The sequence below is a fragment of the Megalops cyprinoides genome, chromosome 19 (genome assembly GCF_013368585.1).
Source record: "Megalops cyprinoides isolate fMegCyp1 chromosome 19, fMegCyp1.pri, whole genome shotgun sequence".
Taxonomy (NCBI): domain Eukaryota; kingdom Metazoa; phylum Chordata; class Actinopteri; order Elopiformes; family Megalopidae; genus Megalops; species Megalops cyprinoides.
In genome coordinates, this window is record NC_050601.1 from 23,148,914 (window position 1) to 23,172,842 (window position 23,929).

Below are 23,929 nucleotides of genomic sequence, written 5' to 3' on the forward strand. Positions count from 1 at the left end.
CCATGAAAGGACAACTCTGTTCTCCCCTTTTTAAGGGAAAACAAAACAGGAAACCATTGTCAGATTATATTACATAAAATCATAAACCATTGCCAGATTACATTACATAATATTATTAGCTCTGCATAATGATCATTCCTACAAATGGCAGGATCTTAAAACGTTCCAAAAAGGTTTATTCCTTTTCAACAAAAAAGTATGGAGCTTTCCTTGCAACAATCACACACATCTTCAAGCTTTCTCTCAAAGGCATGTTTCAGCCTGTGTCCTACTGTCATACAGTCTATCTGTATGCTGATCTGTATGTGTAAAATATGCTATAAATATGTATTTCTCAGGTGTGATATATCAAGCGAATGGAAATAGAAACTTGATTGAAACTGAGTGATTTTGTTTTCTGGTTTGTTCGTGTCTGTTTAGCTCCTCCGCACTGCTTTGCCTCTTTTACTGGCTGTCTATAGCGTGATCTTTCATTTACATCACTCAGAAATTTACCCTGTAAAATTGAATTAAATGCCATTATGTAACAGAAGGCTTTTTTTCATGAAGGCGGTTGGAAAGGCAGTGCCGTGTTTTCTAATCCCTCGGCAGTAATCAGAAAAATGTATGCCTTTCGATGCGAATTTCAAATCACATTTAGATAATTCTGATTATATAGACTGCCATAACAGTGACCCATGACAAAGGTCATCTATCAAAACATTAAAGCATCCATCAAATTTCATAGCACATTCATATTTCAACATGCGCAATATGTGCGTCGTTTATTCATGTCATTCTCATCCTAGATTGTGACTGATATTGGTAATATCGATTAAACCATGGCTGTATTACAGATTTAACTACAGGCACATTTTGTAATATGTACCATATTAAAGAAACGCTTATTCTGCTTTATGTAACCCTGTTTTCGAATCGCTAAGTATACATTAGGTTCGTTTTACCGCGACACCCGCAGCCGTGTAGGAGCAATTAGGTGAGACAAACGCAGGGTACCTGAGAGCAGTGACAAGAAAACCCTGGCCGACCTACTCACCCCTATCCCCAGCGGAACAAAGCCAATTTGTTCCGCCACTGCGGGGTCCCAGTCGTCATTGGCTGATGACACAGCTGGCATCAAACCTGGGCCATAGAGCACAGCAAGTGCTCAAGGTGAGGACCTTAACCACTGAGAGACTCCGGAGCCATTACTCTGTGATTTTAAAGTAAGATTTATTTTGTTCTAAAACTATTCATTTACCAACAGCAGAGCTCTAAAAATGAAATTTAAAAAGAGATACAAGAAGTGTACTGTTCATTTTGTCTTGATAATAATATCTTTTGATGCACTGAGGTTGCATACACATCTGGGAAAAGCAGTGTTTCATGATGCCTTAGAAACACTTTGATAAAAAATAAAACCCTTAGGATGCCGCATCTCAAAAGTCAGTCTGTGCTACTTGCCCAAGGCAGATCACCAGGTAGTCTATCTTAATAAGACCATATGAACCAGTGGGAATTAAAATAATTAACGAAGCGTGCCTGTGTGCTTCAAAGGGATGCAACAAATGATCTCTGGAGATAGGTGATTTTTGGTTTAGTTACAAGAACATGAAAGGGCCATTTTGTGAAGAGGTCTGTATGCCCCGGTGGCGCAGTGTCTGATTTCGCTCCTTAACCTACTGAGAGCGTATGATAGGAGATTATTCTGCCAGCAGAAATCTCATGCAGTCAGTGCTGGTCAAGATTCCAGTCACTGCAAATGTGCTTTCATGCCAAATGTCACTGCCTGTGCAATGTTGAGCAGGATCGTGCGGTCTTTCAAGTTAATGTGTCACAATTTCTTTTGTGTCTTCTTCAAGTGAACTGAAAAATTGTTCTTCAGCTTTAGAATCACAATGAGGCTTATTTTCTCATCCAGCAAGTGAGTAAGAGCAATGGACATCTAGTGTCAGTGCTCTAATGTATTTCTTCCCTCATAAAATGCAGTTGAGGAGCAATCTTCTTGGATCTTTTCTGCTTGAAACCATTTTGCAATCATGTTTTTCTTGCCTATAAACCATTAACTTCTAGTGCAGGTAAGTGGGCACTTCTGTGTTGTAAGATATTTCCCCAAGTCAGACATCCACAATAGAGCTCAGTGACTTTCAAACATATACTGGCGTATCACATTCTCTTCCTGACAATCATGACAAGGATGCTGGGTAAGGTGGTGCATCCATCCTTAAACAAGTCGCCAACATGGTGGAAATTAGTGAAGAATGGGGATCCAGGAGGGTGTGGGGGTGTTGGGGGTAGGCTAAGCCCTTGAGCATGGAGGGAATGGAGATCTGTGATGCCTGCTGGTCACAAAAGGGGGAAGAGGGGCTAACTTCAATGCTGAAGACGGCAGCGTTGATATTCAGAGGCGGCACCTCAGGTTTGCTTATAGGCACGTCGTTTTTATCAGACTCTCTAAAGGAGGAACTCGTCCATCCGCTCCTCTTTGAAGCCTGCGCATCCGTCCCGTGAGCCCCCTACACAAGACAGAGGCCCGTCTACAAAACAAGCCAAGTAACCGCCTCCTGCAGCTCGAAGGAGTGCGACAGCCACAGTGCATCCGCCCCCTGACGCCACAGCGAGCCGCCTGCTGATTTTCCCAGTCACGAGCACAAAGCAGCTGATGTCTTTTGCCCTGGTCTGTGACTGCTATAAACACTATGTTAACAGAATAAAGGAGGTCTGATCTTTAACATTCTCTGCGTTAATGAAACGCAGTAATAAAGCCTCCGAAGAGTTGGCTGACAATCAGGAGGGTGACCTGTTTGGCAGGTAGAGGCTTGATTATATTCCTGGCTCGCATTCTCCCACGCTCCGGTTCCCTTTCTCACTAATTGCCAATGTCTATGGAGACCCTCTGCCATCACCTCTGAGGTGAACCCGGTTTCCGTGGCTTATGCAGAACAGTCATTGTGTTAAAGGGAAGAGACAGCCTGCCAGTCAATACCCCACATTTGTATTTGCTAGGGCAGAAAAAATCAGATGTAAAATCTGAAATGTAAGGAATATTACATTACTTTACAGTACATGCATTTAGCAGACACTCTTATCCAGACCAACTTCCAGTGCTATAGGGTGCTATAGGACATAAGTGTTTCCATTCAAGTTAAATGAGCAACAGTGTCAGACACTCCCAGATCAGTGAGTGTGAGCATACCAGTCAAGCCTTACCACAAGTTAACTTGTGCAATCTGACAAGGCAATGAAAGCCAAGTATACTACGGTACAACAGTCACTAGAAGACAGAATCCAAAACACATCACAAATAAAAGAAACATCAAATACTAGAGGTAGCAGGTGTTAGGAGGTGGGGATTGAGGTGGAACTGAGATGCAGTCTGAAGAGGTGGGTCTTCAGTCTGCATCGAAGGATGGCCAGTGATTCCACTGTCCTACATTTACATTTGTACTAACCTCTGTGGGGAGTTCCTTCTGCAAGGAGCGACCCCATTGGGATGGGACAGTCAGTTGCCCCATAGTTGGAGAGCATAGTGACCTTTACGGAGCATAGGGTATGAAGGGGGCTGTCCCATTCACTGTCCTGCATGCCAGCACCAAGGTTTTGAACTTGATGGGTGCAATAACAGTACGCCAATAAAGTGAGCTGAGGAGGGGAGTAACTTGACTACATTTAGGGAGATGTGGACAAGTCATGCAGCTGCATCCTGGATTAGTTGTAGGGGTTTGATTGAACAGGCAGGAAGGGTTCTCCAAGACTAAGGGGTCTCCATAGACATTGACAATTAGTGAGAAAGCTAATAAATTTAAAATGCATACAGAGTTATGGTCAACGTCATATGTGCTATTTAATGCCAAAGAATTTATTTTGCAATAAAACAGTGTTTATCATTTTAAAAATACCGTATGAAAGAGAACACACATAAAATTTAACATACAAAATTGGCAATGAGTGAGATATTTTGCAATTTACCATACAATGCAATTTTGCGCTTGTCAGCCATGCTGAAAATCAGCAGGGAGTTTGTCTAGCCAAATTGCAATTTGCTGAGACATAACTGGATACATAAAATATTAATGGACAGCCATGGAGGACTGTCAACAGGAAATATTGCATCATCAGAGGAGCTTCTGGGCATAGTCTGTGCCCACCGTTAAGACATGAAAAAGGAGACTAATTCAGACAGCTCACATGCTTATGAGGACAAACCTGAATATGCAGCCCTGCTTGTCTGACAATGAGAGCCTCCCATAGAGAGCTGTTATTCAGGAGGCCCCGGAGGAAGTCATAGTATGACTCAGGGTGTGCTATTAAAACGCTAGATTAAAGCCCATGAACATGGAGGCAATAGAAACATTGTCATTTCCTTGTAAAATCTGGGGGCAGACATTACACTTTCGGGCTTTTTAGCGAAATTGAATGAGAACATTGTTCATCTGGTAAGGAATCCTACAGGGCATTTGCTTTGATTTAACGAGTCTTCAGGATGGAGAGGATGTGTGCCTGTGTGCCTGCATGCGGGCATTCATTTGCAAGGAATCAAGGATATTTTCCTTGAATGACACAGGGCCGGTTCAGCTGTAGGTCCTCGGTGGAGACAATTGCAGCGAGTTTACATTGTCACAGTGTCGAGGTGGCCTTAGTCTCTTTCATTACAACAGCAGACAAATCATGCTCTGAGGTTGCATACTCATCTGCGAAAAGCAGTGTTTCATAATGCCTTTGAAACAAGTGTCCTTGACAAAAATACAAATAAAATGAAAAACACCACCTTAAATCTGTATTTGTTTTTATGTACTCCTATAAATTTTTAACTTGAGCACATGGATTGACTCAATTCCTTTGATTTTATTGATCATTTCAGGCATAAATTGGTGATAAATTGGTAATGTACAATTATGATTACTGTTATTACTGTAGAACTAACATGTGTCCACAAGCTGAGTACAGTACGGTGCAAATGGAACATTTTCGATCCTATCCCCACCCCCAAAGCATAAGTCCAGCCTGAGACACCACCCTTCTCCTGGTCTTCACTCCCAATTAAGCTTAGCATTTCATGTGTTTACACACTTCATTAAAAAACTGGATTGAGGTTATATGGTACTTACTTTCATTTAACTGCAGTGTGTATTTTACACAAGTACATTGCCTAAAGTGTCACCATCATTTTGTGCCAGTAGTACCTTGTTTGAATTATAAGATCTGCCAGGTTGACAGAGGGCATAAAGTTTCTGCTCTGAGTGGCAGGGAACATTTCAGTCTTTGTGTGCAGCTCTGCCTACTGCTGTGAGCCAGGGATGAAATAAGGACCCTGAAATGGTCAACCAGTCATTTCAGGTGCTGCGTCAGAGGAGTGCTGACTGCACCCAGGCCTGGCCTAGTGTGGGGTCTCCCAAAATGCACGCTCTCCCCCTGCTGTTGAACCAGTCAGGGTTCAACAGACCATCCCCTCGCCATGGGAAATCGGCCATCTCTCTCAAGATGTCTGTCTGAATTCCACGTTTCTCCATGTCTAGAAATGACATGCGCCAGTCATCCTTTCAAACCCACTGACATTTACTCAGGCAGGTTCTCAGCAAGACCAATGTGTGCTCCAGCAAACCATTCATTCAACCGAACTCAGACGTCTGCATTACACAGACAGTTTGCTGTTAATCATCTGCAGAATTACGCTCCAGTGATTCCAGTTATGCCCTTTTGTAAGGGAATAATTATAAACTTCCAAATATAAGACCGGAAAGAAAAGCTTTACATGAAACAATGGGTGAAATGGCCTTATTTTTCTGATTATTTTAGATGAGCTTTTTTTTTCCTTCCTCTCCCTCCCAGTCTGACTACTCTCTAAAAAGTGAATACACCCCAGTCTGCTCAGTACAGCTGCCAGATAGCCCTATTGCAATTCATCAGGTGATGATTTATGAAAGTATGCTATGAAGAGAGTATATAGAAGAAATATGTCAGTACACGGGGGCTATATTGATAGCTGTCCTACAGTACATTTTTAAAAAAATGTACTACAGTGTTTCTTCAACCTCTGTCTACCTGGACTTTAAGATGAAAAATCCATAGATAGACAGACAGACAGACAGACAGATATCAGGGATCCCTTCCTCTTTTGGCTTGACATGATCATTGACTTGATGGCTAAATTACAAATATGCCATATTCATGCATTACCATATTTTTTTCTTCAGATTGTTCAGCAGACCCACTTCATTAAGTCTCAAGCATTCTTAGGGTTTCCTGGCAGCCACAGTTGGAATCTTATGATATGGAAAATCAGAGCCTCATTAGCAACTGTAAGCCTAGCATGCAGAGAATGTCACTGCTCCTCTGTGACATGGCTGTACTAGCACCTTCCATCCATTTTCCCCTGACCAGCAAGTGCATGCAACTGCTACATGATCGACCCAGTTGAAAACCCCTTGCAACATGATTGGGCCAATTGAAAACCCATTGCAACATGATTGGGCCAATTGAAAACCCATTGCAATGTGACTGGGCCAACTGAAAAGCCATTGAGTGTATTGCAGTGGGCGTGTGTTTTCTCTTCTTGTCTGTCAGGATTATAGATGGATTGATCTCAAAAAACGCCCCCATTCATGAAATCACTCTGAGCCTACTTCACACAGTTTGCAGGCGGGCAGGTATGAAGCCTCAGGTTTCAGAGAGTGAAAAGTGAACATTTCCTCTTGGACTGAGCGGGAATGAAGGGGCTGATGCCCGACAGCGACCCAGTGGTCAGCTGAGGCAAGGACCAGACACAGCTGGAATGTGCCTCCTCTGAATTGGAGCGGAGTTTATAAAATAGCAGTCATTCCAAACTGTTTTGTTCAGACATCGTTTGGATGCCACTGCTGTTATTTAACGATGATAGGATAGTGACAGGAGAGAAGCTTGCAGTGGATTAAGTGGCCCTGGTTCAGTGATGACTATTGTAATTAATACATAAATATAAATGTGTAGGAGTTGAAAATTCATTTAACTATAATGAATTTAACCATATATATAGACACATGCATAATATATACAACATATCTATAGTATATGTTTATGTGCATGTGTGTTTGTGGTATACTATGTATACATTATATATATATATATATATAATGTGGGGGGTGGGGGGGGATGTGGGGGCTTCAGGGGGCATGGGCCTCCCTGGAAATTTGATTGGGCACTCCAGGTGCCACCCAAAAATCCTAGTCTATTATTGACCACCAACCAGGTCAAAGACGGGACTTTTCTTGATGTACTCGTGGTTCAAATCAGCGCGGAAGTCGGGAGTGACTGACTTCAAAAATATAAGTACATGTTTTGATATAGCCAAGAAACATCCATGCATTGTTCTGCATTTTTTAATGATATACAACATATGCATAGTAAAATGTAAACCATTTTTGTAAAAATTGCCTTATAGGAGTATAGACAACCAGCTAGATGACAAGCTATTTTAATTAATTATTCATTATATAGTTGAAAGGTAGCCTAGTAGTATCTCACTGTATGTAACACCTACACTCCAATAGATGTGTCTAGTTAAATGTAAATCATTGTAACAAAATGCCTTGTAGTAGTAGGACCTTTTCATTTTTTAGTTGGCATGTGTTTGTTAATTTGTATTTGAATTTCTTCAAATAAAAAAAATGATGTGAGAATATGGTTTTTGTCCTTCTTTGCAATTTCATCCTCTGAATGTGGTGTTCATATGGTTAGTTTATGGTTTATGGTTTAGCTCCTGTATTGTATTTGTGCTAATTTCACATCTTGCAGTCCATTTAGTGTATGGGGGGGCATTATAAATATTCGTTATGCGCCTATTTCTGTTATTGTGGATGTTGCCTTATCCTCATGCCACCCTTGAATGAATCAGTGCTCCACTTGGGCGAGCCCAGTCAAAAAAGTCTAGAATTGCCCCTGTGTATCAAAGAGAACATGAAAGGTACAATAACTACATAATAACTTCAGATCACTTGGCTTCAAGCCAGAGAGCCTCCTTCAAATAATTTTTATAGAAAAAAAGAACAGGATGTCCAGTTCCCCTTGTTATTGCTGCAATCTCAGGAAGACAACAGATCATGCAAATTTATCAAACCCCCTCTATTAATAAATAAATTTATTAAAATAAAGGAGCATACGAGCCTTCCCTATAGAGCCCAAGATAGCTCCGATCTTCTCTGGCACTTTGACACCAGTGTCGGTTCTGGATCAGTAGCTCTCTCTCCTTCATGAGTCTCAGCTGGGTATTTGGCTGTGACGGGCCATAAAGCAGCAGACAGCAAAAGTGCATAAGCTTTGCAAAATTTGGCACCTGTGCTCCCAGCCAGATGATTGGTGAGCTGAGCTACAGCTACTGGCATGTTGTCAATCGCCCTGCTTGGAGGCAGAAGAGACAGAGCTGCCTCTTCTGAGGTGTAATTCCACTGAGGTTTTATAAGCATGCACATTGCTTCTTGCCTTAAATGTAGCAGAAATCCAAGCCAAAAAGCTTCTACTTTCTTCATGGATTGATAAAAGACCTAATATGAAATTCTTCCATTGCTTCAGGACCATCTCTATAAGAGTCAGAGTCTCACACAAACTGCGGAATAAGCTTCCATTCAAACAGACAGAACTGGCACAGTCTCACTGTGCCTGATGGAAACGGAGCACAGGAGAAGCAACGCTGAAGGAATTGCTCTTGTTTTTCAAACACACAAATCCATTGATATTAGTACAGAGACGTTACCATTTTGTATGCTTTCAGCTGAAAACAAGAGCCAGGTACACCTGAGAAAGGTAAAACTGCGACCCCTGGTGGTCATGACACATTTGAGTTGGTCAAATGCCAGCAGGGCTCTCTTGTCACGGAAGCTGTCCATTAAAAGTACTGAATGGATTCTAATTATGCAGCAATTTAGTTTTGCTTCTCTGCTGGTGAACAAACAGGGCTGCCAAGAATTTCTCATTTCACAGGGACACAGTTGGCACTGGGTGTATAAATAATACAATGAATGAAATGAACAATGAAAGCAAAAAAAAACAAGACAAGCAAAAGCAGCATAGTACATCAACATATACAAAGGTTGAGGTGGCAAGTGATCAGGCCACAAAATCTAATGTTATGTAGAAACTGAGTGTAAAAATCACAGAGAGGAAAAAGTTGGGTTTTAAAAAACTGATTTAAAACCAGATACTGTAAGGTCAAAAACGTGTTATGCTTGCTATGCAATGCTATGCATTGTCCAAGCGCTTGCACTGCAAAAGCTTCCCAACCTTTAGCATCTAATCTATTTTTGGATGCATGCAGAGAGTTCTTTGTCAATGACCAATCGATCGGCCTGTGGCTGATACAGCGTAGTTGCTTCATTGGTTCAGTGAAGTCTTATGTGTAATGTGTAAGGAAGTGAGAACTGGGACCATTTTCCTTACGATTAAAATGTTGGTTGTAGCAATCTTACTCAGCTGCAAATCCGAGAGGGCCACTAATGGCCATTATTGTAAGCAAAATCATATTATGCTAATCCAGTCTGGACAAAAATAAGATGTGGACCGTCTTAATGTTACAGAGGGACAGAAAATAACTGTTTTTTGACCATTTTTAAGCAGGCTCTAGCTTGGGTTATCCTCTTTCTTCAAACTGAAATTTTGCATTAAAGATAATCCCAAAAATTTTTACCCCCCTTTTAAAATTTTGGGTTAAGACTGCCAAAATGCATTCAGCAGATTAGTCCCACACTCACAAATACCCCTTCTTACACAATCACAAACCTTTAGCTAGTTAACCTGTCTTCCACAAAAAAATTGTCTTCCTGACAGATAAGAACATAAATTTAATACAATAACTCCAAGACCTGTTCACATTTTCTCACAATTAAAGAAAACTCGGTGATCCAGCAGTTCTGAGCGCTTCACTCATAATATTGAGTGCTTACACTGAATTTTCAGTAGAGTCAACATTCAACAGCAGTTCATTAATTACTCGGACAACTGTAGTGTATTTGATTTCAGTGAATACCATTCTATCTTCATAGTGCAAACCCATTGGCTATTTACGGACTATTTTCTGTAAAGCCTTTAAAAAAAAAAAAAAAAAAATGTCAGTTAGAGACAGGAGTTGAATTACCATGAATGGAATGTCAGCATTGGTCCAAGTGGAGATAATACCACAGCAGTCTAAAACTATTTACAAACTGTCCTAGTGGCAGGAGAGCTATTGGTGATCAACAAGACATACTTGCACACAATAGCAGACAAGTCCTTCAGGACTCCATAGCAGGAACTAACTATAGGGAGCAGCTGTAGGCTTCTAAACTATTTGTGCTACTTTATCCATCTGTAGTAGTCATGAAAAATGATTCCATCTTTACAGCACTTTGATGCAGTGAAATACTTGACTGGTTCAGGACCACAACCAATTTGCTCTGGGGAGCAAATTCTAAGAAATAACAAAACGTTCTCATGTTGTAAGGGCCATCAATGGATTAATAATGCTACTGGCAGGTCAGTAATGGAGGAACATTTTAAAATCCTATAGACAGTGATACAAAGAAGTCTTGAGTTGTTGCCATTATTGGAGATAAGGCTAGAAAATTAGATCGCAACCTTTTTAGCATACCTTAATGAATATGTAGAACAAAAGCCAATTAATATGTAGAACAAAAGCCTTCAAACGTCTTTCAATACATCTGTAAATTAGTTCCCCTATCAAAACAACACCCCACTAAAAGAGAGCACATGGTTCATTGAAGTATTGCCCCTGACTGAACTCTAGGAGCCAGCCGGCACAACTGTATGACGTCACTAATCTCAAGTCATCACTGCACCCACTCAGCAAGTGAATACTATACTTTGACGCAAATAGATGTAATAGCCCACTTCTTAGTTCTGTTGCTGTGATGAAGGCAATTGATTCGTGTCGTCCGTGAGCCCAGGATACATCCCAGACGTAATTTTCTCTAGTGCAATTGGGGGCAGATGCCGACCAAATGCGTAACAATTACGGCTCAAAAGAAACTTCGGTAATTCAATGAAAATTTTACTCCATGTCTTTAATCACTGGCGCGACATTTATAGTCTAATAAGACTAGTATCATTAAAAAAACATTCTGAAGCAATCATTTGGTAACACAGGTAATAGAAATAATTATATATCTACATCTGTAGAGTAATTATAATGATATATAATAAATATATATTATATTATACATTATAATGTGTACTTGTATAATAATAACATTATTATATACATACACTATATATATGTGTGTATATATATATATATATATATATATATATATATATATATATATATATATATATATACAAAGGCGCTTAAGTTCTTACTTAAAAGATGTCTTTGAGAATCTGTGAAGTTTTTCCCACTCCCAAATGGGTTCACGAATGGCCAGCACTTGTTTTGAGCTGGAATAGAAAAAACAAGAGTCACTGTTCCATTTCTTTATCAAGCAAGCAACTTAAGGGAAATTATATCAAATACATGTTACTTACAGTTGCACGTCCTCCACAATCCCGAATGTGAGCTTAGGTACATAGAGGAGTTATGTTCCCATTTGGACGCGTCAATAATGTACCAAAAATCAGTTCCGATAGCCAGAATAAGAAACACAAAGCTCAAGACCCCCACGACAGACAAAAAAATAACCAGAGCGCTCAGGGTAGGCTTCATCCTGGCAGGGACAGGGATCTCATATAAACTGCGCCTCGGCTCACTGACAGAAACGGATGGCAGCGTTTAGCCTCACCGCTGCTGCATCTTCTACTTGCTGGGTACTGTCGGTCGACTGAGCATCAGGCGCTGTGGCAACCTCAAGTGATGAACCAGGAGGTCGTCCTGTCGGATTGATTTTTCTCCGCCCAGCATCTATCTCGCGTTCTATAGGGTGTGCGCTGCACCTGAAAGTGAATTTCCCTGAAAGTCATTGAAGCGCTATACAAACGTTCGCTGTGAGCAATAGCCTACTGTATTGAAACACTGGAACTTGAACGATTTACTTGACAGTTATGTAGTGGATACCTTACACGGCGAGGTGACATGCAGTTAGGTAGTTCTCTTCGAACCCTAATAAATTATAAAATCAAACAGCAACATAAACTAGGCATGTCACAAGAATATTATTCGTTCTTAATGCTCTTAGTTGCTTTTGGCGTGAATGGGCATAGATTGCTATTACAAGTAACATTATTAAGACTAAACATGAAATGTAGATTCTACGCCTCCGCGTACAATTTGCATTCCACGGTGCATTCCATAGACTGACGTTGTTGTTCTGGTGCACTTGAACAAAAAGCAGGCAACTTACAGAAATGAGCACTTCAACATGTTAAAGGAAGGAGAGTTGTAGCCTATTTGAAGTTTTTACGTGCACTGTATTTTCAGCTAGCCTACTCTATAGACTGGCTGCAACTAAATATTTGATTTGATTTGCATTGATATTTCTTGGCATTCCCATTATGGGAACCACCCCTGGAATCAAAAAATGTAGCTGCATTGGTTTATTGTTGATCGGTGCATTTAAATAGTGAATCACATTTGTTTGCAGAAGACGCTTGCATCCAGGTGCTTAGGTCATATATTTATACATCTGAATATTTAGTGAATATAGGGAATGCTGTTGATAGGCGTATTAAGAGAGAGAGAGAGAGAGAGAGAGAGAGAGAGCTCAAATATGCTTTCATAATTCAACTGTACACGCCGCCCCATGGTTTTTTAATCTATCATTTCTTATGATTTTTGTGATACTGTCTGTGCTGTATCTACAGACACAATCGCACAGAGGGACGAAGAGTTCCTGGTTCAATGGACGTGGAAAACTTCCACAGGTATAACTGACAACTAGGACTATTGATTGTTGCAGTAAGCCCTTGCTGTGTTCTTCTGTTGTGGAAATGATACGGCAGAGATTGCAATTATCGGTGTGGTGAAGTTACACAGAAATGATTGGACAGTGTTGGTCTTGAGTAAACATTAGCTATTTTTTTCCCGGGAAACCCCTGTTAAAAGTTCTGCGTTTGTATTTTGAAGTCAGTTGTGAGTTCGTGATTGCGTCCAGTAAAGAGCACCGTGGGGTTATCAGAAAGTTTATTCGAGGCTAGGCAGTCACTGAGATGTGAAAAATTTGCTACCACATCCCGTTTCGAGGGAGTAGGCTACTTGTTTCTATGCTGTTTTATTAAATGCATTTTGTACTAATACCTACACCTTAGAAGTCGTTCTGGATTAGGTCGTCTGCTAAATGACAGAATATAATATATGGAAAATAATTTCTCGGAACAGACTAGTTTATAGACAATTTTAAACAACGCTCTGCAACAGATAGGCTTATATTGAACTCATTGAAGGGCGGAACGGGTTATAGAGGCCTTTGTTTCCTGCCACATATGGCCGGTACCTATTGGATGTGACACTTATTCAGTTGACAGTGCGGAGGGGTTTAGAGATGGAGGTAGCCAGTTAGGAATTTCCAAGAAGGAGGTGGAAGAAGTACGGTTTTACAGCATGTTGTGCATATTTATTTTATCACTGAATGCGAGCTTTTGTTGCTGTGTCAATTTAGGTAGCTTGCTAGCTAGCTTGGCTGAAAAATTAAAGTTACGCACTGCATAGCTAATAGCTAGCTCCAGCTAGCGAATTTTGACAGCTACGTTGTGCTAGCGAGCTGTTTGAGTTAGATGACTGAAATTTGTGGCTGATTGAACTTGGTCGTGCATGCTGGTTGCCAGATACACAGCTAGTCATTTAACTTACTAGTTGGGTAACTACGAAGTACTCAAAGTGTTTTAGGTGAGAAATATGGCTTACGGTTCTGCCACAGTGTTAACTTACGAACTGGCTAACTCTCACGCTTTCACGCGGTCGAGTTGGACTTGAGTCAGGTTGCCTGAATGGTCACCTGTTTCAGACTTACTTTTGGCAATGAAGAGTTCACTGCTAAAAGCGGTCATATGTGTGTTCCCTTAGTGAGTAACATTACCAGTAAGAAGTCAGTTAGCACTTATTTTCTTACACGAGTAACCATGGTACTCCAGATATCAGATAAAATTGATAGTAGCTGGAATTAGCTAGCAGCAGTGTCTTGTTGGTTTTAACCGAAAACGGTAGGCTGTAAATTTCCTACATACTTTAGCCATCTTTCCAACTTCGCGGATCATATCCAGCATTTGTGACATGTTTCTGTAGAAATATTGTTTTTTTTTTGTTGTCTTTTGTCACGGCTGGTAGCTTTGTTTCATCGTGACCCATATTGCGCGCACTGTAGTAATGCTTAAGCTAATTTATGACGCTCGTATTAATATCGAAGACACATAAAACTCCCTTGCAGTTTTTCAGGAAAAGTGGGAAGATAAAATTCCCGTCTAAATGTAAGTATAGCAGAGATGGCCTTTGCTGTTCCCTTATTACCAGCTGCACCTTTGCCCAGCTACACTTCCACAATTCCAAGACTATACGATTTACAGCCATACAACCTGTGAATGGATATTGCATTGCCGTTTAAGAGCGCCTTATTGTGAATGCATCAGTGGCAGTTAAGGTTTAGTCTCCGAATAGCATGCCCCCAAAGCACAGATTGTATTGAACACATTTTTCATAGTGTCAGTACCTCCTCGCTATCGCGGACATAATTCGAGCAAGGAAAGTGCCGGGTTGCTGCTGTATGTCTGGAAAGAAATGTCTTTAGCGGAAGGTCGGCTCGCTTGCCGTTTCGACGGCAGCAGGATACGATCATAAGAAGACAGTACATTCGGTGCCTGTTAATCTTTTAAAATGTTTTGCTTTCGCAGTTATTCCCTTTTTGGAATCTCCAGCTGCTTATTAGGCTCGTCTTAGTGCCACCAAACCGCGCTCGCGTGCTGAGGCGAGACGAATGCGATCCTCCGGTTCACTCGCCCGTAGAACGTGCGCTCATCTTTTCGTCTTTTTTGGATAGATGGGTCACACAAGTTTAACAAGTACTTAAATTTGCTCAAGTACTCAAGTGCTCAAGACAAATATTTATATCGTTATAATTATTTATTTGCTTGGCAGACGCCCGTATCCATACGCATCCATATCCGTCCATACATATTTCTTACGTGTTTACATATAAGACATTTGTACAGCTTGATTTTAAGTTAGAAATTTTGGTTAACTAAAAGCCTTGCTAAAGGGTATAAGGCCAGTACCCCAACTCGGAGTAATCTCTGCAACATGCTGTTTATGAGCCCAGTTCCTTGATCCTCAATGCAGTGTTGCTGATATTCTTTGCATTTCACTTTTTTGGGTAGATCTTATTCACCAGTTTCACTCATGTGGCTGGTGACTGTCAGACAGGTATTTATAAGTGTAATAGATGTAAGAAATTCAATGGAAGTGTCATCAACACCTTCCAGGTTCTCAACTTCCGTTTTGGTGCAGTGAATGACATTCCAATTTACAACTAAGTCCAGGTCATGCAGAAACAGTCGGAAAAGGAATTAGCCCTGTCCTTTTTGACAAGGCTTAAAGATAGCAGATGCAAAGGTGAAGTTGTAGTGATGCTTAGCAGTTTCCTTGCAGAGCGCCACAGAAATGTTCCAGTAACCTTTGGTGATTGTAAGGTTCTGTTTCCTTTTAGCAGCTGATAGAGGTCAGAGGTTAAGTTCAGTGGGACATTTTCCAAGACCTGGTAGTATGCTGTGCAGTTTAGTCAATTTGTGTTTGGGTGTTAGTATGAGAGAGCAAAGGTAGTATGGACAGATTTACAGAGACCATTGGCTTGACCTGGTGGTATACCATACAGTGTAGGGAGTATGTGTTTGTGTGTGAATGTGAGAGAGGGGGGTAGAATGGGCAGACCTAGAGAGACCATCAGCGGAACTTAAAATATGAACTGGCTCTCTTCTGCCGGGTAGGGGAGCATTACAGATGAGTTGCGTAAATGTCAGTGAGAGATGAGCCTATCCTGCATTTGGTGTTCACACTCCTGTTGTGCATTGTGTGAAATGTAGTATGAAAAAAGGTGTTGGCATATTGCAGACGATGACGTGGTGAACTAAGCCAAATGTACAGTTTGTAATGACAGAGGTATGGTGAAAAAGCATTAAGAACACAGCTGTAAACTCACAACAATTCAATATGATGTGGATCAGTACGCTTCAGTTCACTACAGTTAGCCACAAGTGGTTAAGCACAAAAATGCACTCGATGTATACAGCCTTGCCATATTAAATAAGAAACTAATTCCAAGACAAGAAATACTGTCACCATAGGTTGGCTTTAAATCAATGTTTAACTGAAAGACACCGGCCAAAGTGAATGTACGGTAAAACAACACAATAAATATTATGCTGTATTGATATTCAGCTTTTCTTTGCCAGCCTCAGTGTGAGCATACATTGTTGCATTTAATTACTGACTGTGTCAATGATGTGTTCACACTCCTACTGATCAGTGCTGCTGGAGTTTTGACACAGAGTATCGATCAAAGCCAGAGGGAGTCCATCATGGCTTGAAAACATAGTACGGTGCCTTGAGTAGCTTGCAGTGTTTTTTTGCATGTTATTGATCTATGCAGCTGGATATTTTACAGAGGCCATTCTGGTTAAGTATCCCTCTCACGGGTACCAGTGGCCCACCAGGGAATCAAACCAGCAACCTTTGGGGTTACAAGCCCTGTATCTTACTACACTGTCCTACACTTAATTTCCAGCTTGCTGTGTATGCTGCACAGAATGGCTTGCTTTTGTACATGTGCAGCACAGCGTCCCTGCAGGGAGCTGTGTGCGCATGCTGTGAGAAGATAAAGAGGTGAACTTTGACCTTCGTTGTCTCCCCCTCTCCTGAGCGCTCTCTGCTGCGCAGTGGGTGCTCGAACGTGCGTCGTCGCCTCTCGGTGAGCGAACCTCGCACCTCAGAATGAGCTCCCAGTGAACGCCCCCCCGAGCGGCCCTGTACTCTCTCTGAGTGATGTCATTTTCTGAGGCTTTCAGTCAGGGACGTTGATTGATTCGTCTACAGCGCCAAACCAGCTTGTAGCTCGTCAGCGCTTTGCTGATTGGTTTATCATGGGGATAACTATGAAAGGGTATGCAGGAGGGGAGCCGGGTTTTTGGAACAAAGTCAAGCGCAGTGACTAAGCGACAACATGGTGTGCCATAATGTGCTCAACAGCTGGGTAAATGTTTTTCGGAAGCGGGAGGCATTTTTGTTGTTGTTTTTAAGCAAGCCTTTGTTTTCCTTTCTTATTTTTTTATTGAACGGAACGAAACCCACTATTTATATTGATTGTTTTCTGAGAGTCACGTACCCTTGAGTGAAAAAAGACAGTAGCTATTAATTTGATTTAATTAGAGTGACTGATACGGATGCTGAGGGAATGGGGACTTATGCAAATCTGTCATTGCAGGTTTTCTGCATGAATGGAGGGCACAGAAACTGTTTTTGCATGCCTTTTCCCCCTTTACACAATTCTGTTTTTGCAGTCGGTAATTGTGTACCGTAGTAGGCTCGTCTGACTGTAGCAACCTCAAGATTCTCGCTGAAGTGCTGAGATGAGATGAATACTCTGATGCACTCGCATGCAGGCAACAGCTGTTTTTCACACTCCCAAGTCACACAATGCAAGACAGTGGAGTGGGTGCTTATTTGAGGAGAGGTTCTATACCAGTGACCTTATTCCAGCAGTGTGCAGGTGCCTGACGAATTGCAGGGAGCCTGGGAGCAGTTAGACAGGCAGCTCCAGGCAACCTGCCCACCCCTGTCCTTGGCAGAACGAAGCCAATTTCTTTTGCCACTGTGGGCTCCTGCTCGTCATCAGCTTTATGAGATGGCTGGGATTTAGCACAGGTCATAGAGCTCAGCTTGCACACAAGGGGAGATGCAGACAAAATGTTGAACCTTTGGCTATTAGAGAATAACAAAGCTAACAGGGGTGTCTTTTACAGTGTTGAGTTTTAGAGAGCCATTGGGGCAAACCCAAACCATAAACCACTGCTTTTGTTGGCTGTGTAATACAAACATAATTGGTACTGTGCAACCCACTCGAGAGCCCCCAGCTGTGTAAATGTTGTAATACTGGCTGGGTCAGTGTTTGAATTGAACACTTGGAGATAAGGAAAAGCCCTTGCGGCGGAAAGTTCAGACCACCTCCGGTGACACAGTTGTATGGTGAAGATGAGAAAACTCAATGTGTCTGTCCTCGCCAGGTGTACCCCCTGAAGTGTGAAATGCTGGGCTGGACATGGACCAGGTCACCTTCCGCAGTGACACGGTGCTGTCCGACGTCCACCTGCTCCTTCCCAACGCCCGCCACCTCATGACCCGCCTCAACGGCGTGGGACAGCCAGGTATGGTGTGTGGAGAGAGGCAGTTGTTTTCATAGCCTTCCTCTGATCCATGATTTCCACAACAGAGTGCTCCTCATGTCCTACATCCATTTGGTGTGCCTATTATGGGTTTTCATGTCCATGTTATCTGCTACTCAGCCAACAAGATATTACTGTATCTTGATCAAAGGTAAAATTTCAGTTTCTCCCCTGAACATTCAGCCACCCTGCAGTTACAAGCACAGATCCCTAAACATTAAGCCTCGCTGCCATTTCTGCACAGTGCTGATGTCATAATACTTCATGACTGTCACAATTGGCTGTGCTGCCTACATTGTGTGGTACTGTACATCCTCTTGCTCAACTGTTCACTGTGAGCTGAGCATCTTATGTGGCCCCCTGAATTCTCCCTTTTCTGTTGAATCATAGATGTCACAGACTTGGTCATTGCTAAGGTCAGCAGGAAACTGTGCTTGACCTGAAAAAGAAGTGGACATATTAACCAGAGAGTCTATTTGATAGAATCTAAGGGTGGGCCAGCTCACCTTGAGATGAGCTTGATTTGGCTTATGTTCACTGTTTCCAGGTCGCTGAGTCATTGAATACCTCATATTGCACAGTGAAGATACTATCTGTTGTTCTGTTATGAAAAAGATTTTAGTAGTGCTATCAGTGTAATTGCTTCACATCTAAGTTGATTACTCTGGGTTTGACTCCTGTTTTAAAAAACCGGTACTCTGATATATGTGATTATGTATATAATAATACGTATTTATGATATACAGTTCAATTCTAGAGTATGGTTTTGGTTGGATATATAAGAGGTTTTTATACATCTGCCATACAAGGATGGTTTGCTTGGTGTAAAAAATGCAAAATGGCCAACAGAACACTTTTCCAGTGGGTTTATAAAAACAGTGCACTTTGCATACATGAAATACTGATGTTTGAACCAGCCACATATAGTGATGAGAAGCACTGAGACAAAAATTGTTCCTATAGTAGTGCAGTTTAAAAACTCTGCTTGCAATTTCATTTAATGTACTCAATGGAGCACAATGGCACATAATTAATGAAAAAATCCATTAGAAGTTAAATACAGTGTGTTGCTTTTCTCCTCTTAATGACCAGAGCGCATAGCACTTAAAATATTTTGAGGATAAAAGTTGCGCAGGTTTAGCTAAATGCCTGGATCCCTGTCAGAATGGCCGGAGTAAGAAATCCTCTACAATTTATCACGACCTAAGGAGGCCTTACAGTAGCAGTTCTCATGGATACACTCAAAATTAATTAATGTATTAGGTAATGAAGCATTGTATAAACATAATATACACATAATAGTATAACATAAGAACACTTCAAATATGTTATGTTCCATGTCTGAAGAGCTTGGCTAATGAAATTTCTGAATTAAGAGGAAAACAATGTTTAAAACATAAGCATCCATCGTACCCTTTCATGTGGAACTCTACTGTTAATAATCAGCTGCTTATGACAATCAAAAATTTCCTGGGCGTATGCGATTCTTGTAAGTGCAGTGCACTGTAGTTGTTCTCAGATACTTTGCTGGAAGAGGCTAGTTTAATTTCAAGCTGCATGACCTGGAGGGGTACACGGCACGGCAGTGTAGCATAGTGGTTAAGGAGCAGGACTCGTACCCGAAAGGTTGACGGTTCAATCCCCGCTGGGACACTGCTGCTGTACCCTTGGGCAAGGTACTTAACCCACAGTTGCCTCAGTAAATATCCAGCTGTATAAATGGATAACATTGTAAAGAACTGTAACCTATGTAAGTCGCTTTGGATAAAAGCGTCTGCCAAAATGAATAAATGTAAATGTTGAATGGCAATTGTGAACTAAACTACGACTGAACTGATGATCTCTTAGAAAAACCGCACCACGATGACCTTGTAAGTCACTCTGGATAAGCGTGTTGGAAAATAATATGTAAGAATAAATAAATAAGAAGTATGTATAAGATCTATGGAAGGTTTTGTTCTGTTCTGCCTTCCCCCCTGCTTTTGAATTGTGATCAACAGTCTCTCCTGGCCCCGAAGAGTCTGAGTGACAGTCATAACTGATTCGTTCTGTGCAAAATTGATTGCCAGTTATCAAAATCACTTTCTCATGTTCTCTGAAGTAGAATAACACTGGCATTCTTTGCACGCTAAAAACAAGCACTTAAAAAGAACTGAGGAACTAAAAAAAGACTCTTTTCAGGTACACTGGAATGAGCTATGTGGGGTTCCAGTTTTTACCTTGTTCTGTGTTCAGCAATGGTATTAATCAACCCCTGTGGTTACCTCTGTTCTGAAGGTTGATTTCCCTTCATGACATCACAAGACCTGTCATAGCTAAACTGTTGGCCTGACCAGGACCTCAGTTAACACTGGAACAATGTCACATTTAAAGGATTGTGAACAGACCTATGCTATTAGGAAATACATGTATTAAGAAAACATGTAATAACGTAAGCAGTACCCATAATAAACAGGTAGAAAATATGTAATAGGGTTTAAAAGTAGGTCATGATGAAAAAGCACACTATCAATGTATGCTCATTGAGCACTTTAATAGGAACACTATACTAATACTAAGTAGGGCCTCCATTTGCTCTCAAAACAGCCTCAATTCTTTGTGGCATGGTTTCCACAAGATGTTGGAAACATTCCTTTGAGATTCTGGTCCATGTTGACATGGTTGCATCACGCAATTTCTACAGATTCGTCAGCTGCACATTCATGCTGCGAATCTCCTGTTCTACCACATCCCAAAGGTGTTCTACTGGATTCAGGTCCGGTGACTGGGAAGCCCACTGAAGAACATTGAACTCACTGACATGTTCATGAAACCAGTTTGAGACGACTTTTGCTTTGTGACATGGTGCATAATCACGCTGGAAGTAGCCATTAGAAGATGGGTAAATTGTGGCCATGAAGGGATGCACATGGTCAGCAACAATACTCAAATCGCCTGTGGCATTCAAGTGATGATTGATTGATATTAACGGGCCCAAAGTGTGCCAAGAAAACATTCCCCACACCATTACACCACCGCCACCAGCCTGCACCGTTGACACAAGGCAGGTTGGGTCCATGGATTCATGCTGCTGGTGCCAAATTCTGACCCTACCATCTGTGTGACTCAGCAGAAATTGAGATTCATCAGACCAGGCTACGTTTTTCGAATCTTCAACTGTCCAGTTTTGGTGAGCCTGTGCCCACTGCAGCCTCAGCTTTCTGTTCTTGGCTGACAGAAGTGGAACCCGACGTGGTCTTCTGCTGTTGTAGCCCATCCGCCTCAATGTTCAATGTGTTGTGCATTCTGAGATGCTTTTCTGCTTACCACAGTTGTTATCTGAGTTACTGTAGTCTTTCTGTCAGCTCAAACCAGTCTGGCCATTCTCCGTCGACCTCTCTCATCAACAAGGCGTTTCTGTCTGCAGAACTGCCGCTCACTGGATGTTTTTTGTTTTTGGCACCATTCTGAGTAAACTCTAAAGACTGTTGTGCATGAAAATCCCAGGAGATCAGCAGTTACAGAAATACTCAAACCAACCCGTCTGGCACCAACAATCATGCCACTGATTTTATGCATTGCACTGCTGCCACATGATTGGCTGATTAGATAATTGCATGAATAAGTAGGTGTACAGGTGTTCCTAATAAAGTGCTCAGTGAGTGTATATCCCCTGTTTTGTGACAGGATCAAACAGTCTCTATTGGAAGATAGCTGGGGTGAAAAGTTTCACCAATTTTTTTCAATTCATAGTTCCTCAGTAGAAATTGAATTGGAAGGGTCTATATCTCTCTGTATGTAAATTCACAGCCGCCTGAGGCAGGGGTCTGTTATGGGTGAAATTTAATGGAATGACCCCATTTGCATAATCACAGGTTTTATCCTGATAGACCATACCCTGCCCAGAATTGAGGAAGCAAAGCAGGTCCTGAAAATGAATTGTTCTTAACTAGATTGCTTTCAGTCACCCCTGGCATTATCCATAGTTTTCTGTGGCATACTATTTTTTCCCATATATTTTGAGCGGATACCTTTATCCAGGGCTACTTTTGTTTAGTTAGATGTTTTTTTACTGCATTAATGCAGGGTAACTGCCTGGCTTTAGGACACAATAGCTGTGCCCCATCCAGGGGTGCAAACCTGCAGCTCCAGGTATGGGGCCAGTCCCTACTCCCCACATTGCTGTGTGGGTGTGGGATCTGGCTTTAAAACCTGTGACCTTCTGGTTACCCCTCCAGTTTTCACAACAATCACAAACACTCACAGTTTGCGTCTGGTGCTTTTTCACCAGTGTTTTATTTTAGAATTAAATTTTTTTTTGTAATTTCACAGCAAAATCAACAGTGTTAAATCAACGCTGTCAGTGTAAAAGTGTGACAATGTAGACACTTTTTTAGAGTTAAATGAGCACTTATAAGTTATTAATGTTGTATTAACATGATTGATTTTGTTGTGTTCTTTTCATCTTATTCTCCTGGTGTTTTTGGAATGATTTGCATATTTGCAGCTGTTGGAGAATGTTACAGTGACGGTATGCATCAGAGGTTTTGTTATAGATTTACTGTTTTTCTGCATAGTGGGGCAGGCACGGACTGGCCATCGGGACGTTCGGGAATTTTCCCGGTGGGCTTGTCTTGTGAGGGCCAGTCTTTTTTTTCCCCAACCCCGGCATTATATAGCCTGTTTACAGATATTCAATAGGTCATCTTAGCTGCAGCGACATGGCCGGTGCATTCTGTAATACCAGGTAACAGTTGCCATCACAACTGAAAATATCTAGTATCAATATCAGTTAGTATCCAGCACTAGCAAACTAGCATCTAGCAAAACATGGATAGAAAGAGAAAACCCGTGGCCGGTGGTGCAGAGAAGGAGTATCAAAAAAAGAAAAAGGCTTTGCTGGCTGACGCCGCAAAGTACACTAAGATAACAAAATTATTTAAGCAGCCTGCAGGTGATGATGAGGACAGTGGCGAAGAGGCAGAAACATCAAAGAGGAGTGAGCAGGGAGCAGGTGCTTTGTCATGCTTACATGCTATGTGCTGTAAACTGGCTAAGTGAACTAACTGTGAACAAAATGCTTTTGTTAACCTTGGGGTTTCAATGCCAGAGTCCCGCAGCAGGCTTGACCATTTCCAAGGTTTAACTAGTCAGACTCATGACAAAATGGTCATCAAGAACGACTGTAAAAGGGTAAAATAAACATGTAAACTTGATAATTTTCTTCTAGACTACTCATTAGTTCTTTTTGGCATTATAGCCTATAAGGCATATAATATTTGATAGCCAGCCCAGCAATAAAAATGATTTGTTAAATACTTACTCTACAATCTAAGCAAACAGTTTACACATTTTACACAAATATTTTACACTCTACTCTTCAGAAAGGCCATCACAAACAAAAACCATTGTGAATATAACATGCTTTGTGTGATATTTTGTAAATATTGTGTTCTTTATGTGAATTTAGTGTGCTGTAAATATAGTGTGTTTTGTGTGAATACGTAGTATGATTCACTATATTCACACAGTGTGAATATAGTGTGCTCCTGTGGATAAAGTCTGCTGGTTCTAATTTAGTTGTGTTTAAACACTGTTGACTGTTTTGCAATATTTTAAATAATTCTGATAATAAAAGCAGGCTATTAAGTCA

At 41.3% G+C, this 23,929-nt stretch overlaps 2 protein-coding genes across 3 annotated transcripts in view; one reads left to right on the forward strand and one right to left on the reverse strand.

Moving 5' to 3' along the window:
- The window catches only part of LOC118794035 (transmembrane protein 114), a 28,131-nt gene extending 16,487 nt beyond the window's left edge, over positions 1 to 11,644 (reverse strand). The window contains exons 1-2 of the mRNA XM_036552168.1: positions 11,467 to 11,644; positions 11,302 to 11,379 (exon numbers count right to left, since the gene is read on the reverse strand). Coding sequence (XP_036408061.1) covers positions 11,302 to 11,379; positions 11,467 to 11,644 — 256 coding nt within the window. The remainder of the gene's footprint in view (positions 1 to 11,301; positions 11,380 to 11,466) is intronic.
- Positions 11,645 to 13,386: 1,742 nt separating this feature from the next.
- The window catches only part of mettl22 (methyltransferase like 22), a 30,012-nt gene continuing 19,469 nt past the window's right edge, over positions 13,387 to 23,929 (forward strand). Inside the window, exons 1-2 of one of the 2 annotated variants that reach the window (XM_036553534.1) lie at positions 13,387 to 13,459; positions 18,139 to 18,279. In XM_036553534.1, coding sequence (XP_036409427.1) covers positions 18,174 to 18,279 — 106 coding nt within the window. In that variant the 5' untranslated portion in view covers positions 13,387 to 13,459; positions 18,139 to 18,173. Of the gene's footprint in view, positions 13,460 to 14,148; positions 14,338 to 18,138; positions 18,280 to 23,929 lie in introns of those variants that run through there. The other variant, XM_036553535.1, reaches the window with a different exon arrangement.